General features: G+C 40.1%; 1 protein-coding gene across 2 annotated transcripts in view; it reads left to right on the plus strand.

Moving 5' to 3' along the window:
• The window catches only part of TRPM3 (transient receptor potential cation channel subfamily M member 3), a 264979-nt gene extending 247878 nt beyond the window's left edge, over nucleotides 1–17101 (plus strand). For both annotated transcript variants that reach the window (XM_077474953.1, XM_077474954.1), the window contains 2 exons: nucleotides 10407–10539; nucleotides 12934–17101. In XM_077474953.1, coding sequence (XP_077331079.1) covers nucleotides 10407–10539; nucleotides 12934–14365 — 1565 coding nt within the window. In that variant the 3' untranslated portion in view covers nucleotides 14366–17101. The remainder of the gene's footprint in view (nucleotides 1–10406; nucleotides 10540–12933) is intronic.
• Nucleotides 17102–17307: the final 206 nt, after the last annotated feature.

The raw sequence follows: 17307 nt of genomic DNA on the forward strand, positions 1-17307 counted from the left end.
GGATTAGGAATGTACCAGTATTTTTACTTCCCATTGGGAATGTAAAGTTTAAGAACAACTCAACAACTGGGGTTGTAAAGCACTGTCCCACATTATTTTTTCAATGTGAATGAAAAATGTATTCTTAAAGTGGACCTTGCTGGGGTTTTGGCAAGGATGATTTCCAGGCACCTAAAAATGAACTTCCTTCTATGAAATTACTATTTTATTATAGTGAAAATGATTAGCTTTTTTCAGACCAATCAGCTCCAATTATGTAATCATGGTTCATGGCTTAGCTACAAATAAATATATGCAAATTATATTTTGACAAAAGTAAAGGGGTATCTGTCAGAACAGAAATATGGAAGTTGCCATTTCTTGCATATTTTGAGGCGATCACCTTTTTATTTCCTTCATTTATAGTCACGAGGAACGCATTTACATATCAAGTATCAGGACTTTACAATAAGAACCTAAATGTGTACACACTGAACATAAATTATATTATTCTTTCAAGCAGGGCCATGAAAAAAAATACTGTCAGCTTTTGAAAATTTGAATTTGTTCATTTACAGTATTTAGAACCGCATGTGCAAGTCGGCACTCCATAACAAAGTAATATTATTATAGCATAATAGACAAACTATTCAATAAAATAAGAGGATCGTTCAGAAGAGAAAGTAGCTTTAATCATTTGTCATCATACATCAGGAAATTGAATAATCTCCAAACAGGAAGAATCCCTTTTCTATGTCAGAGGATTACGTTTTCTGCAGGATCTAAGTGCCAGGAGTCACACATGGCACAGTGAGAGAATATCTCCCAGATAATTGTCATTCTGACCTTGTCTCCACTCTTCCGTGAAGCTTATGATAAAATTTATTAGGACAACATATGGATTAAAGGGTAACTCCACTTTTATGGGGAAAAAAAATTGCAAAAAAAGAAATATAGCATATACACTTGTAACACAAGTCATATTGTAATTGAATGTTATTAAAAATGACCTTTTCTTTTCAATCTGCAGTGCTGTAATTCTCTGTGAAATGTAATGCAATGTGGCAACCTGGAGGTGTTCTGTACACAGATGATGTACAGTACGCCCCCGAGATATGTCATTTCCTGCTTGTGTGATTGGCTTACTGATTTTCCCAGATGTCTACACTAAAGCCCCATACACACTATTAGATTTTCTGCAGTTTTTTGTCTTCAGATTTACCAAAACCATGTAGTGCAAGGGCCTGAATGATTGCATGCAAATTGAAACTCTAAGCCCTTGTACACACAGTCGGAGATTCCGACAACCAAATCCGTGTGATTTTGTCCGTCGGATTTTGTCCAACGGATCTTGTCCGAAACTGTTGCATACACACGGTCGGACAAAGTTGTCGGAAAATCCGATCTTTCAGAACGTGATGACGTAATTTCGTTACGACGGGACTACGTTCAGGCTAGTAGCCAATAGCTTTGATGTAGGAATTTGATCTGAGCATGCGTGGCACTTTGTCCAATCGGAATTCTCTACACATGATCGGAGTATGTCCGATCGGAGCAGTTTGTCGGAAAATATTTCCAGCAAGTTGGAAAATTTGGTCCGACGGATATTCCGACGGAAACAGTCCGATGCATACCACACACAGTCGGAATATCCGACAAACCGCTCCGATCGGACACATTCAGACGGAATCTCCGACCGTGTGTACAAGGGCTAAGGCCGCGTACACACGCGGGGACTGTTCGCTCAACTTTGTCCGCTGAACAGTGTTTCGGCGGACAGTCCGCTCGTGTGTGGGCTTCAGCGGACAGTTTCAGCGGACAGTCTGACGAACAAAGTTTTTCGGAAATTCCGAAAAACTGTCCGCTGAAACTTGGTTTGAGCGGACAGTCCGCCCGTGTGTAGGCTTGTTCGTCAAACTAAGTCTCGCGCATGCTCAGAAAGAATTTACACGCCGAAGGTTGCATTGCAGTGTATAGGACGTCGTTTTCTAGTCCCGTCATACGTGCCGTTCACGTCATCGCGCACGGTTTCAGCGGACTGTTCGTTCGTCGTGTGTGGGCAAGTCCGTCCATGCTAATTTTGAGCGGACTGTCCGCTGAAACTGTTTGAAGAACAAAGTTGAGCGAACAGTCCCCGCGTGTGTACGCGGCCTTAAGGTTTGACCTCATATTATATGGTTTTGGTAAATCTGAAGACAAAAATCTGCAGAAACTCTAATAGTGTGTATGGGGCTTAAGATACAAGTCAGATTTTGTGCATCCCCTGCAACAAAAATTGCATTTTTGGTGAAATATTTCCAAAGGAAATCATGTCTAAAGGGATACAGACCCTGCAATTTTACTCATTAGAGCTCTACAGGTGCAGTAGATGATTAATAATTACAAAACCACTCCCATTTAGTGGGAACATGGTTACACACAAACAGCTATTTCTCCAGAATAACAAAAGGTAGGACTCAATTTACAAAGATTACTCAGAGGGGAAAAAAAATTTCTCAACAAAAATTGAGTTACACATTATGATCAAATAAGTACATGAAGTACCTCTCTATGTCTCTAAACACTAATAATTTTATTTCTTTTTTAAATCGAGAGTGGAAAGGGTTAAAGAGAGTCATCCTGAGTCCAGTATAGAATGGAAGTACTATAGATATTATTCATCCCACACATGTTACAATAAATGCTCAAGGGTCCAGAACATTAGTAATTTTTGTTAATTGCAGACCTAAATATAAACACGTGTGTTGAATTTTTTTTTAAAGCAGCATGCCTTTAAAAAGACCTTGACCCCCACCCCAGGTAAAACAGATGCTTATTTTAGACCTTGCCTCCACTCTTTTCACTTGGGTGCTGGTGATTTTTCTTATGCCACATACACACAAACTGACTTTTCGACGGACTAGGTCCAACGGAATGAATCCATCAGATATTACAATCGTGTTTGGGCTCCAGCGGACTTTTTTTCCCCAAAAGTCAGATGGATCTAGAAATAGAACATGTTTCAAATCTTTCCAACGGAGTCCGGTCGAAAAATCAGTTTGTCTGAATGCTAGTCCGATGGATAAAAAACCAACGCTAGGGCAGCTATTGGCTACTGGCTATGGACTTCCTTATTCTAGTCCGGTCGTACACCATCAAGTTTGAATCCGTCAGACTTTGGTGTGCCTGTGTGTGGCCCAGTCTGTTCGTTCAGAATGTCCATCGGAACTCTGCCGAAAGTCCGTCGGGAAGACCACCGGACCTAGTCCGTCGAAAAAGTCCAGTCGTGTGTACGCGACATATGACTTCGCTGTGGAATCCCAAACATTGTAAAAAAAAAATACTGCATGATACCTAAATAGTGTGACTTTGCATTTTATTGCTTTAACCACTTGCCGCCCACCCTATAACAGAAACGCAGCGGCAAAGTGGTTTCAAAATCCTGACCGGACGTCATATGACGTGATCAGGATTTTAAGCCGCTGCGCGCCCCCAGGGGTGCGCATCGCGGCGCACGTTGTTGCGGGGTGTCAGTCCGATCTCCGACGGAGACTCTTTACCATGTGATCAGCTGTGTCCAATCACGGCTGATCACAGTGTAAATAGGAAGAGCCGGTATTTTTTTATTTGTTTAGCAAAAAATAAAAACCGTAGAGGTGATCCAATACCACCAAAAGAAAGCTCTATTTGTGGGAAAAAATGATAAAAATTTCATTTGGGTAGAGTGTAGCATGACCACGCAATTGTCATTCAAAGTGTGACAGCGCTGAAAGCTCAAAATTGGTCTGGGCAGGAAGGTGTTTAACCACTTCAGCCCCGGACCAATAAACACCTTAAGGACCAGAGGTCTTTTTCCAATTTCGCACTGCGCTGCTTTAACTGGTAATTGCGCGGTCATGCAATATTGCACCCAAACGAAATTTGCGTCCTTTTCTTCCCACAAATAGAGCTTTCTTTTGATGGTATTTCATTGCCGCTGCGATTTTTTTTTTGCGATATAAATGGAAAAAGAGCGAAAATTTTGAAAAAAAAAGATATTTTCTTCTTTTTGTTATAAGAAAAATCGAATAAACTAAATTTTAGTCATACATTGAGGGCAAAATTTATTCAGCCACATGTCTTTAGTAAAAAAAATGTCAATAAGCGTATATTTTTTGGTTTGCGCAAAAGTTATAGCGTCTACAAACTAGAGTACATTTTCTGGAATTTACACAGCTTTTAATTTATGACTGCCGATCTCATTTCTTGAGGTGCTAAAATGGCAGGGCAGTACAAATCCCCCCCAAATGACCCCATTTTGGAAAGTAGACACCCCAAGGAAATTGCTGATGGGTATGTTGAGCCCATTGAATATTTATTTTTTTTGTCCTAAGGGATTGAATAATGACAAAAAAAAAAAAAAAATTTTTTTTACAAAAAGTTGTCACTAAATGATATATTGCTCACACATGCCATAGTTATATGTGGAATTGCACCCCAAAATATATTCCGCTACTTCTCCCGAGTATGGGGATACCACATGTGTGGGACTTTTTGGGAGTCTATTCGCGCACGGCACCCCGAAACCCAATCACCACCTTCAGGATTTCTAAGGGTGCAAATTTTTGATTTAACTCCTCACTACCTATCACAGTTTCGAAGGCCATAAAATGCCAAAATAGCACAAAACCCCCCAAAATGACCCCATTTTGGAAAGTAGACACCCCAAGCTATTTACTGAGAGGCATGTTGAGTCCATGGAATATTTTATATTTTGCCACAAGTTGCGGGAATATTACAAACTTTTCTTTTTTTGCACAAAGTTGTCACTAAATGATATATTGCTCACACATGCTATGGGCATATGTGAAATGACACCCCAAAATACATTCTGCTGCTTCTCCTGAGTACGGGGATACCACATGTGTGGGACTTTTTGGGAGTCTAGTCGCGCACGGCACCCCGAAAACCAATCACCACCTTCAGGATTTCTAAGGGTGCAAATTTTTGATTTAACTCCTCACTACCTATCACAGTTTCGAAGGCCATAAAATGCCAAAATAGCACAAAACCCCCCCAAATGACCCCATTTTGGAAAGTAGACACCCCAAGCTATTTACTGAGAGGCATGTTGAGTCCATGGAATATTTTATATTTTGCCAAAAGTTGCGGGAAGATTACAAACTTTTTTTTTTTTGCACAAAGTTGTCACTAAATGATATATTGCTCACACATGCTATGGGCAGAAGTCAAATTACACCCCAAAATAAATTCTGCTGCTTCTCCCGAGTACGGGGATACCACATGTTGGGGGCTTTTTGGGAGCCTAGCCACGTACGGGACCCCGAAAACCAAGCACTGCCTTCCGGATTTAAATATAAAATGCTACCAAAAAACCTGTTAGCGATGGCAGGGATCAGGCCTGACTCTGCGATCGCTGCAGTTATGTGTTTAGTGTTTTGTAAGTGACAGTGATCGATCGATACTGCACTTGGGTGGGCTGGGCAGAGGGGCAAAACGCAGGTGCTAGCAGGTATCTGGGCTGATCCCGCTAACAATGCGTTTTTTTGGAACCCTAAACTGCTGGGGACGCTAGTATAGATCTGATCAGATCAGATATTGATCTGTTCAGATTCTATAGCACTACGGGAGGTGTATGCTTTGCGTGTGGGTGTTAGCGGTACTGGCACTAACCTAGCGCTGCCTGGGGCGACGCAGACCCTGACCCTAAAACCTAATTGATATCACCCGCCGGGTGATCAGGGGGTTAAACCTTTATTGGGTAATAAATGGTGGGTGCCCTGATGCTATAAAAAACAAACTAACCAGAGTCACCCGTAACACTTATACGGTGATCAGTGGTGAAAGGGTTAACTAGGGGCAATCAGGGGGTTCAAATTTTTATTAGGTAGTATATGGGGGTCCCTGGCGCTATATAAAAACCTGACGGGGAACCTAAATAACTAACTGGCTAACCAGCGTCACCAGTGACACTTATACTGTGATCGCTGGTGAAAGGGGGTGAAAGGGTTAACTAGCAGCAATCAGGGGGTTAAAACCATTATTGGGTAGTATATCGGGGTACCTAGCGCTATAAAAACCTGGCGGTGAACCTAAAAAAATAACTAGCTACCTAGCGACACTAGCGACACTGATGCAGCGATCAGAAAAATGATCGCTTAGTGACACTGGCAAAAGGGGGTGAAAGGGTTAACTAGCGGCAATCAGGGGGTTAAAACCATTATTGGGTAGTATATCGGGGTACCTAGCGCTATAAAAACCTGGCGGTGAACCTAAAAAAATAACTAGCTACCTAGCGACACATGCAGCGATCAGAAAAATGATCGCTTAGTGACAATGGCAAAAGGGGGTGAAAGGGTTAACTAGCGGCAATCAGGGGGTTAAAACCATTATTGGGTAGTATATCGGGGTACCTAGCGCTATAAAAACCTGGCGGTGAACCTAAAAAAATAACTAGCTACCTAGCGACACTAGCGACACTGATGCAGCGATCAGAAAAATGATCGCTTAGTGACACTGGCAAAAGGGGGTGAAAGGGTTAACTAGCGGCAATCAGGGGGTTAAAACCATTATTGGGTAGTATATCGGGGTACCTAGCGCTATAAAAACCTGGCGGTGAACCTAAAAAAATAACTAGCTACCTAGCGACACATGCAGCGATCAGAAAAATGATCGCTTAATGACACTGGCAAAAGGGGGTGAAAGGGTTAACTAGCGGCAATCAGGGGGTTAAAAACATTATTGGGTAGTATATCGGGGTACCTAGCGATATAAAAACCTGGCGGTGAACCTAAAAAAATAACTAGCTACCTAGCGACACATGCAGCGATCAGAAAAATGATCGCTTAGTGACACTGGCAAAAGGGGGTGAAAGGGTTAACTCTAGGGGCAATCAGGGGGTTAAATCTTTATTGGGGGGTGATAGGGGGCTACCCTGGACCTAACACTAACTATCCTGACAGTTTTTACTGTCACAACTGACACTGAATGCATTGATCAGTAAAGAAATGATCAATGCAATCAGTGACACTGTGACTGGGGGGGGGGGAGGGGGGGGCGGGGGGGATCGGGGAGCGATCGGGGGGGATCGGGGGGGGTTTGTGTGCCTGTGTGTACCTACATGTCAGTGTAGTGTTGGTGCACACTTACTATTAGTCTTCTCCTCGTAGTCCGGTCAAAAAGACCGCCCCGAGGAGAATGACATCACTTCCTCCTTCCTGTGTAAACAATACACAGTGGGAGGAAGCTTCTCATTGGCCAGGAGCGATCCAGAGGGGGTGGCCGAAAACGAACGGCCATCCCCTCATCACGGAGCGCTCCTGGAGGGAACCGGACCGTCGTATCCAATGGGAGGGGGTCCGATTGGACCCCCCACCCGCTGGAAGGCAATCACGTACATCTACGTGATTGTGCCTGCCTGTGCCATTGTGCTGACGTACATTGGCAATACGGCGGTCCTGAAGTGGTTAAGTGCCCAGTATTGAAGTGGTTAAGTGTCTGCATTTAGTGTATGTGTACAATTACATACCTTGATGATCTGAACATGTCATCTATAAGTGGGGCTATGAAGAATCACAGGGATCTGATCTAATCCCTGGGATTACTTTAGATGTGAGGTCTTTGTATAAATTAGAATGCTCGTTTTTTTATTTGCGTTGACTATTAAAGCAGTGTTAAAGTGTCATTAAACCCACATTATTAACCACTTAAGGACAGCCTCACGTCGATATACGTCGGTAGAATGGCGCGGCTGGGCACAATCATGTACCGGTACGTGATTCTTTAAGTGCCCAGCCGTGGGTTAGGAGTGCACCGCCAGCGGCACGCTCCCAACCCGGTCCTGTGCTCCGTGACCGTGGCCGCGGGACCAGCGGACCCGATCGCTGCTGGTGTCCTGCGATCGGGTCACAGAGCTGAAGAACGAGGAGAGGTCTGTGTAAATAAACCCCCCGTGCTTCCCTGTGTGGCTGTCACCGATCGTCTCTTCACCTTTATAGGGAATGACGATCAGTGACGTGACATGCCAGGCCACGCCCCCTACAATTAAAAAACCACATAACGTCATACATAACACTACACTGCCCCCTAGTGGTTAACTCCTTCACTGCCAGTGTCATTTACACAGGAATCAATGCATTTAAATAGCATTGATTGCTGCATAAATGACAATGGTCCCAAAAATGTGTCAAAAATGTCTGCCATAATGTCGCAGTCACAATAAAAATTGCTGATCGCCGCCATTACTAGTAAAAAAAAAATATGAATAAAAATGCTATAAAACCATCCCCTTTTTTGTAAACGCTATAACTTTTGCGCAAACCAATCAATAACCGCTAATTGCGATTTTTTTTACCAAAAATATGTAGAAGAATACGTATCGGCCTAAACTGAGGAAAAAAATGTTTTTTTTATATATTTTTTGGGGATATTTATTATAGCAAAAAGTAAAAAATATTGAATTTTTTTCAAAATTGTCGCTCTATTTTTGTTTATAGCGCAAAAAATAAAGACCAAAGAGGTGATCAAATACCACCAAAAGAAAGCTCTATTTGTGGGAAAAAAAGGACGCCAATTTTGTTTGGGAGCCACGTCGCATGACCGCGCAGTTGTCAGTTAAAGCGACGCAGTGCCGAATCACAAAAAGGGGCCTGGTCCTTTTGCTGCAAATTGGTCCGGGGCTTAAGTGGTTAAAAACTAACAGTAAATACTGTATTAAAACCTTTTCATGCTAACTCTGTCACTATGAGACTCATTTTACTGAAAAAAAACAGGTTGATTCTGCTGTTCTCTATCTCTCCCTCTTGTCCATGTGCCCCCTGTAGCTAGGGATTCTGCAGAGCAGCAGTTGGCACCTAGTGCACATGCTCAGTTTTCAGTGCATTTCTATGCTAAGCATTTCTTCCTGATAACATTTGTGCAGCCCATGTGACTATAGAGTCACACATGTGGGTGTATACACCCTGGTTAATAATATCACAAACAAACAAAAGGCTTCCCATTACACTTACCAGCCAGCCTGAAATCAACCAAATTGACCCTGCCTAACAATTTACGTTAAAAACAGAGGGTTTTGTTTGCACACATTTGCAAATAAATGCATAAGCTGCAGTGCCCTTATCAAGGCTCCTCTGTAAACTGCAGTCCTAACCCTGTCATTTTCAGAGTCTTGTAACTAGGAGCACATAGACCATTGGATAGGTTAGGGGTAGGTGTGCATGGAGGGAGTCCACAGGGACACATGTGACGCCCACAAAGGGCACAATGGCACTGAAGGCATCCAGTGTATCCCAGCACTCAACTAAACCCAACTGTACAAAAAAGTGGCAACCACCCCAACCTATAATCAGCCTTTACAGTAAGTTGCACATGGAAATTTGTGACTTTACAAACAGCAAAAGATTTCCCAGCACACTTACAAGCCAGCCTGAAAAACAACCAAATTGATCCTGTCTAACAATTTACGCTTAACTACTTAAGGATCGGAAGAATTTGCCCCCTTAATGACCAGGCCATTTTTTGCAACACTGCACTGCATCGCTTTAACTGACAATTGCGCAGTCGTGCGACGTTGTACCCAAATAAAATTGATGTCCTTTTTTTTCCCACAAATAGAGCTTTTTTTTGGTGGTATTTGATCACCTCTGCCGTTTTAATTTTTTGCGCTATAAACAAAAAAAGAGCGACAATTTTGAAAAACAAAATATTTTTACTTTTTGCTATAATACATATCCCCAAAAAAATGTAAAAAAAAATGTATTCATCAGTTTAGGCCGATATATATTCTTCTACAGATTTTTGGTTAAAAAAAAAATCACAATAGGCGATTAGCGCAGGGGAGCCAACCTGACCCAATATAACGACGGTGGCTGGTCGGCAACTAGTTAAAACAGAGGGTTTTGTTTGCACACATTTGCAAATATATGTGTAAGCTTCAGTGCAACTACACACCACCCATAAACTAGTAAGCACCTGAGATCTAAACAATAATTTCAGACAATAGCTCTAGGACTACAACTCCCTCCTCGGTATCATATATTACTTACCACAGGATGAGTATTCAGGTACATAGGGGTTATGCTAGTGCCCTTAGGAGATAAGACACTAGCAAACAAGGGCTGTGAGGACATAGCCTGCCATGTTTTTTTTTTTTTGCTATTGTCTTATCTCTCAGGTAGATATGCAGGATCCAGGGGACATGCCCTGAGAGAAGCAACTTCATTTTACTTTTCTCACAGTGATTTTTTTTTTCTAGCAAGTTTCTACAGTTTGCTTCAGAGCCACATGGGCTTATTGTTGTACACTCTTGGCTTTGCCCTGAAAGCTGTACTCAGACCAAATTGACTATATTGTATAATCTGAAACATGTTCATCATGCAATGGACAATATCAGTATAGCAGAAGATTTCTCCAGGCCAACATAATACTCATTGTGCTTTGTCCCCCAACAGAGTTATTTATAACAGAAGATGAACTAAAAAAAGTACATGATTTTGAAGAACAGTGTATAGAAGAGTATTTCCGAGAAAAAGATGACCGGTTTAACTCTTCTAATGATGAAAGAATAAGAGTCACAGCAGAAAGGTGAGTATGTGATTTTCTGTCTTAACAGTAGCTATTATAACAAATATTACAAATAATCATGAAACAAACCAATTGCTAGAAAAAAAGTCATTTAGATCATACATAGAACGTATCAAATACCAGTGGCCATTAGACATGTGCAGAACAAAAAAATGTGTTTCATTTTGGATCGATCGATCATTGTGCTGTATTCGTACTGAAATTAGTTTCATTTTGTTTCGTTTATTCGTTTTCGGTCAGATTCCAATTTTCCCAATGGAATTCAAGTATTCGAACTTAATTTGTATCAAAAATATCGAATTGATCTGAATTTATTGTGAAGAATAGCTGGTTCTATTCAAAATTCGAATTTCGGAAGACGGCTATATTCTTCCTACTTTATTCTATGCTATTCTATTTAAAATTAGAATTTCGGTGGATGGCTACATTCTTTCTATTTGATTATATTCTATTCCATTCCAAATTTTAAATTTCAAAATGCGAATATCGAAAGAAGGCTATATTCTTTCTATTTTATTCTATTCTAATCTATTACATCTTTTTCTATTATATTCTTTTCCATTCTATTTTTTATGTTTTATTCCATTCTCTTTATTTTCTTTTTATTTTCTATTCTATTCTGTTTTATTAGATTATATTCCTTTCTATTCTATTCTATTCTATTCCTTCACACTCTATTATATTATATTATTTTATATTCCATTATATATTATTCTATTCTATTTAATTCTAATATTTTATATTCTATTCTATTCTACTCTATAAAGCAGCCGAACTAGGGATCATCATCTTATTTCACTTTTATACCTTACTTTATTTATTGCAATATGTTTCCATTTCAAATTCAAATTTATATAAAAAGTTGGATAATTAATTTCATTACAATTTTTTTGTTGATTTGTTGAAATTCATTACTATTATTGATTTGAAAATTCGGATACATCCATTTAATTCTAATTTTGATTTGTAACACAACTAATTGCACATGTCTAATGGCCATAGCATTCCAATTGAGTGAAGATTAGAGTAACAACCTACTGGATGAGGAAAAATATTACAAATATTTTTTTTCTTTCACTTTATAAATGTCTAGCTGGTTCAAATGATCTTCTCTTGGTCAGTTTAACCGCAAAACCACGTACCCGTATGTCAGTACTTTGATGCTAAATACCGGGGTTATGGCAGCAGCTTGCTGCCATATCCCCAGTATTTTCTCTTTAAGATAAAAGTGGTCTCTGTGGCGGATTCACCACAAGATCACTTTTATCGGTGGTGGAATAGCTGCCCACCCCCTTCCACTACGCTCTGGTCATCTTCGCCGTTTACTGGACCCACGGTAGCGGCACAGATGAGAATTTTTTTATTATTGCATTTTAGTAAATATGAGATCTGAGGTCTATTTACTTGGCATAACATTATCTTTCACAATCTAAAAAAAAAAAATTGGGCTAACTTTACTGTTGTCTTATTTTTTAATTCAAAAACGTGTATTTTCTTTAAAACAGTACGCTTGTAAGACCGCTGCGCAAATACGGTGTGTGACAGAAATTATTGAAACAACCACCATTTTATTATCTAGGGTGTTTGAAAAAAATATATATAATGTTTGAGGGTTCTAGCAAAAAAAACTATTATTTTAACTCGTAAACAGCAAGTGTAAAAAAGAGGCTTGGGGCTGAAGTGGTTAATAGATAGATGTATGATTTGACATTTCTTTCTTGTCTAAACCTTATAGAAGGAATGAGTAACTATGAGTAGATGTGCTACATCAAACTACATAAATCAGAGCCTTTCATTCACCTTCTTCAGGTTAAGAATTTAATCTCTCCCAGGCTGCCTGCAAAGGGTTAAAGCAGTTTATTTAAGTTTAAGCATTCCTGAAATGTTACAGTGTGGCAAATATAAATTGTGTATCTGTATTATTATCGGAACTTCCTGATCCTTTTCTCATTATGAACCCAACTGACCTATCTTAATTTACCTCTGCTTGCATTAAGTTATGTCTAATTGGTTCTTGGCCTAATGTTTGGCTGTCTTACGAAACTGCTCATCTTATAATTTTTCAGGCACTGAATATCGTTTTTTTTCATAGACTATGTTTTCTTAACCTGACTGCAGGTTAGCGAGTGCAGCAAACTCATCATTGGTTCCTTGTGAATACTGCATTATACTTATACTCTCTGTCTTATGGCTGACATAGGGTCTGCCCTAACCCCCAACAGTTAGATTTTAATGCTAAATACTAGACTAGCATGTCTAAATCCAAATCTACACATGTAAATATCTACAAAGCTAGTTCATGTATTAAAGCATGAAAGCATTATGCATTTAAAAAAAAAAGAAATAGTGTTTTGTACAACAAAAGAAAAGTTATACATATATTTTCTTTTTCAGAGTGGAAAATATGGCTATGCGCCTCGAAGAGGTCAATGAAAGGGAACATTTTATGAAGGCATCTCTCCAAACAGTAGATATAAGACTTGCTCAGCTTGAGGAGCTGCTAGGAAGAATGACTACAGCACTAGAAAAATTTACAGGAGTAGAAAGAGTAGAGAACAATAAACCAAGGTCTAGAACTTCCTCAGATTGTACTGATGCTGCTTATATGGTTAGACAGAGCAGCTTTAATAGTCAAGAAGGGAATGCCTATAAATTGCATGAAATTATAGATCCTGTTGGTGAGGAACCATTGTCCCCTACATCACCCACCCTTATGCCTCGAATGAGGAGTCAGTCTTTTTATGCAACAAATTTAAAGGACAAAACTGGGTTAGAAAAATTTGATGGTTACTTTAAGGAAAGAACTTTAAGCCTACACCGTGCTATAAGCTCCCACTCTATATCTAAGGATATAAAACCTCCGCCTTCCCCATTAAACTCTTTGTCCGTAGCTCCAGACTCAAGGAGGCCTTCTTCTTGCATAGACATATATGTTTCAGCAATGGATGAGGCACAGTTTGGCATAGACTGTGGAGGAAGCTCAATGAATGTAGGTTGCAGTGATCACTTTGCAGATTCAGCTTTCATTAGTCGGGGCTGTAGTTCTTCTGGTCATTGTGGGGAGAGAAGGTGCAGCAGAAATCCTAGCTATGAGGAAGGTACAACGGACACCCTTGGAAATATTTCAGAAACCACAAGCTTGCCATGTGGCCAAAATCCCTGGGATACAGACCCACCAATGTATCAAACACTAGAACGCTCTAAAAGCAGTCGTTTTCTAGCTACATCTCCTTTCATCCTAGAAGAAACGCCTATAGTAAAATCTCAGAGTTTTATATTTTCACCCTCTAGAAGTTATTACAACAATCTTGGTATACCAGTAAAGACTGCAGAATATACAAGTATCACAGACTGTATAGATACCAGGTGTGTTAGCAATACACCCCAAGCAACTGCTGAAAGATCCACATCTCCAGGATGTGTTCGAGAAAAGGTAGAAGACCTTAGCTGCTGCCATCCGGAGAGAGAAGCTGAGCTTAGTCATCTCAGCTCAGAGAATGAGGATCTTGATGCAGATGGGAAAAACAAATGCATACCTTCCCAAGAAAGTTCATCATCAAGAACGATTTTCAATAATTTATCATTCCCAAAGATTGAAAGGGCAAACAGTTACTCTGCAGAGGAACCCACTACAGTGTATGGGCACACAAAGAAGAGCTATTCAATAAGTGATAAACTAGACAGACCGCGTACTTCTTCAAGCCTTAGAAATCCATTCCAAAGGAGCAAGTCATCCAGACCTGAAAGCAGAGGAGACTCTTTGTCTATGCGTCGACTTTCAAGAACGGCAGCCTTTCGTAGTTTTGAAAGCAAACATAAGTTTTAAAACTATTTTGTACATATTGAAAAGGGAAAATATGTAAGAGTTGCCTAACCACAATATTTTCTATCACCATACAGTGACCTCACCGTGTGAATCATTAAGTGAAAAACCCACCACTGCCACATGCCAAGCAATCACTTTACTTATCCTGTCCAAAAACTATTTTTAGTATAATTTTCAATACATAATGGTCGAGTCTGCAATATAATGTGATTCACGTGCATTTTAAATTGTACAAACATTTAAGCCTCTTTTCCAAGGGTTTTTATGATGAACGTGTCTCAATTTTCACAAAATGGTATATCTAGCTTAATTCTTGGGGTAAGTTAAGAAATTTGCACAGCACAGAAGGACTTTAGCATTGAAGCACATATATAATGTACTTGATATCTCCTGTGTTTGCTCTCTGTTAAAAAGCCTCTATTGTCCTGTTTAGTGTATTCCACAACAGGAGATCTCAGGTCTGAATCCTGTCCTGCCAACAACACTTCAGTCTTTCATGTCAGAAGAGCAAACATGACAACATAATTGCAGCATGATTAATGGCCTGCCTGTTCTCTATTAGCTTTCAGTGCCACACAACTATTCCGTTTTTTCCAAAACGAAAAGAAAAAAAGAAAAAGAAAAAATGCCTTTTGTATTGTTAACAGCATAAAGTTTTATCTTACATATGTATATATCCAAATAAACTGTCTTTAATGGGCATTCTAGCACAGTCAAGCAAGCTCAGGATGAATGTAATTTCATGGCTTAATGTAATATATTTATTTTTTTACCATGTGTTGTCAATACAGTTGCCTAAGTAAACGCATGCTTTAAAGCAGTGGTGATATTATGACGATACATGTTTGTGAGAGGAGTGTGATATGCTTAACCTCACTGTTTCGTTTCTGTGATTTTTTTTTTTTTTAATCTAAATTCCATGTTCTACGATCACTGCCAGAGTAGTTAACTTCAGATTCATTACATAAAAAAAAAAAAAAAAACTGAAAAATGTGTTTACTTTTTTAAAAATTCATAAAAGTCTTTTGTTTACTGTACTCGGGGGCGGATTTACATAGGCGGAGCTTGTAGGCACACACCTTAAGCCCATCCTTTACCCTTAGGTGCAAATGACTGACAGTGTTCTCAAAGTTTTCTTTTTCACAAGGTAGAACATATGTAAACAGTGACAAAGTCACATAAGGGGACAACCTTACTAAAAAACCTATTGCAAAAAATGACCCTGACTTTACTACAAACTAGGTGGAAGTTTGTGAGTGCATGCATTTATAGTATAAAAAAAAAAGGTACCCAAAATGAAATAAAAGGGAAGGTTAGTGGTGTGGACATTTAACATGGAATGGTAATTTAATTTATTGTGTGCATGTGAATAACAATTTTACAATATATTTATGGCAATGCAAACTACCAGAACAAGTAAATAAGCAATGTGTCTCATTTTAAGCGTTGGTTTCCTCACATAGACCTTACAAAGTTGCTCTTATTACAAAAGTGATGGATAGAATGTAATTCTTCGGGTGTCACATATTCCTTATAGATGCCTAGGGGTCAGATACAAATGTAAGGCCTACAGGGCTACTGGCACTAGACAGTGTTTAGTGCACTAGTTTAAACAGGTTGAATGGGGCATAAAAATTGGTGGTATTTACCTACCATGCTGCCCCCACCACCCTCCACTAATTCACAATGAGTGCCATTGCCTTTTTATACATTATATAGAATATTATATTCTGTCTATCAGTTAGTCATAGGTGTGTACAGGGGGTGTAGTGGGTGTCGAGGCACACCCTAATCCAGGGGGGTATTTTGGTTTACCCTCATCTCTGCGACCATCTCTGTTACCGGCTCAGGAAGGTCTGTCTTTGACTTTCTACCCCGACTGCCGTGTGCCTGTAGTGCCTCGCACACAGCACGCTGAGGCTTGCAGCCAGTGGGGACACTCAGATGTGCAGTATCTCCCCAGGCTAAGGAGGTGGTGAGCTGGGCAGGGGTGTCACCAATCTCTCCCTCCTATACACTGGTGGTGAGCTGGGCAGGGGTGTTGCCAAACTCTCAATCCTATACACTCACCCCATGTTCACACTTCCGCGTTTTGTGCGGGCCTCGTTTGAGCGGGGCACGGCAGCCCATTCAAATGAATGGGCTGCTCTGCCTGCATTTCTGCAAAAAAAAGTGTGTGCACCTTTTCAAAAATGCGGCCACAGGGAAATCAAAAACACCATGCAATTTCCCTGCAGTTCCCGCACCAGCAAACACATTGGGTGCTGTGATGCGTGGGGGTGCCATTCAGGAAGAGCATTGCGATTTGGCTGCGGGCGGTTGCGGACGAGGTAACACGCATAGGTGTGAACCTAGTCTTGCATGTGGCTGCTCTGGCTGTTTGAGCATCTGAGACTGGATAGGAGGCAGAGCAGAGGTGGCATCCTTGGAGTCCTCTTCTTCCAGTAATGTGGTAAGTGGCTAAAGGGGGAGGTCTACCTTTATCACTGCAGGAATTCCCCCTATGCCCCTTCTGTGCTGCTTCAAGCCTTATACAGCACATAAAGAAATGGAGAACCTCTCCCAACCCTCCCTCTACATACTACTACCCACTGCCTGGCTGTCCACACTGCACACAGCTCACTGACTGACTGTTCTCTCCACATTTTTGATACATTATAAAAAAAAAAAAATTAAGGTGTTTGTTCACATTGATAAGTGTCTATTTATTTTAAAAAAATTACATTTTAAAATGTTTGCTGCATATAAATATGTATATATATATATATGTATATCTACATAAATATATATATATATATATATATATATATATACATGCACGCATGTGTGTTTGAACTTAGGGGTGCACACCCTAATGCAATGGGCTTCGCACACCTATACAGTTAGTAAAAGCTTTTCTTTGTGAGGACTGATGTTGTCTAGGTTTTTTGATTATGTAAAGA

Source organism: Lithobates pipiens, unplaced genomic scaffold, assembly GCF_037356315.1.
Source record: "Lithobates pipiens isolate NorthernLeopardFrog02 unplaced genomic scaffold, aLitPip1_a1.2 Scaffold_13, whole genome shotgun sequence".
NCBI classification, from domain to species: domain Eukaryota; kingdom Metazoa; phylum Chordata; class Amphibia; order Anura; family Ranidae; genus Lithobates; species Lithobates pipiens.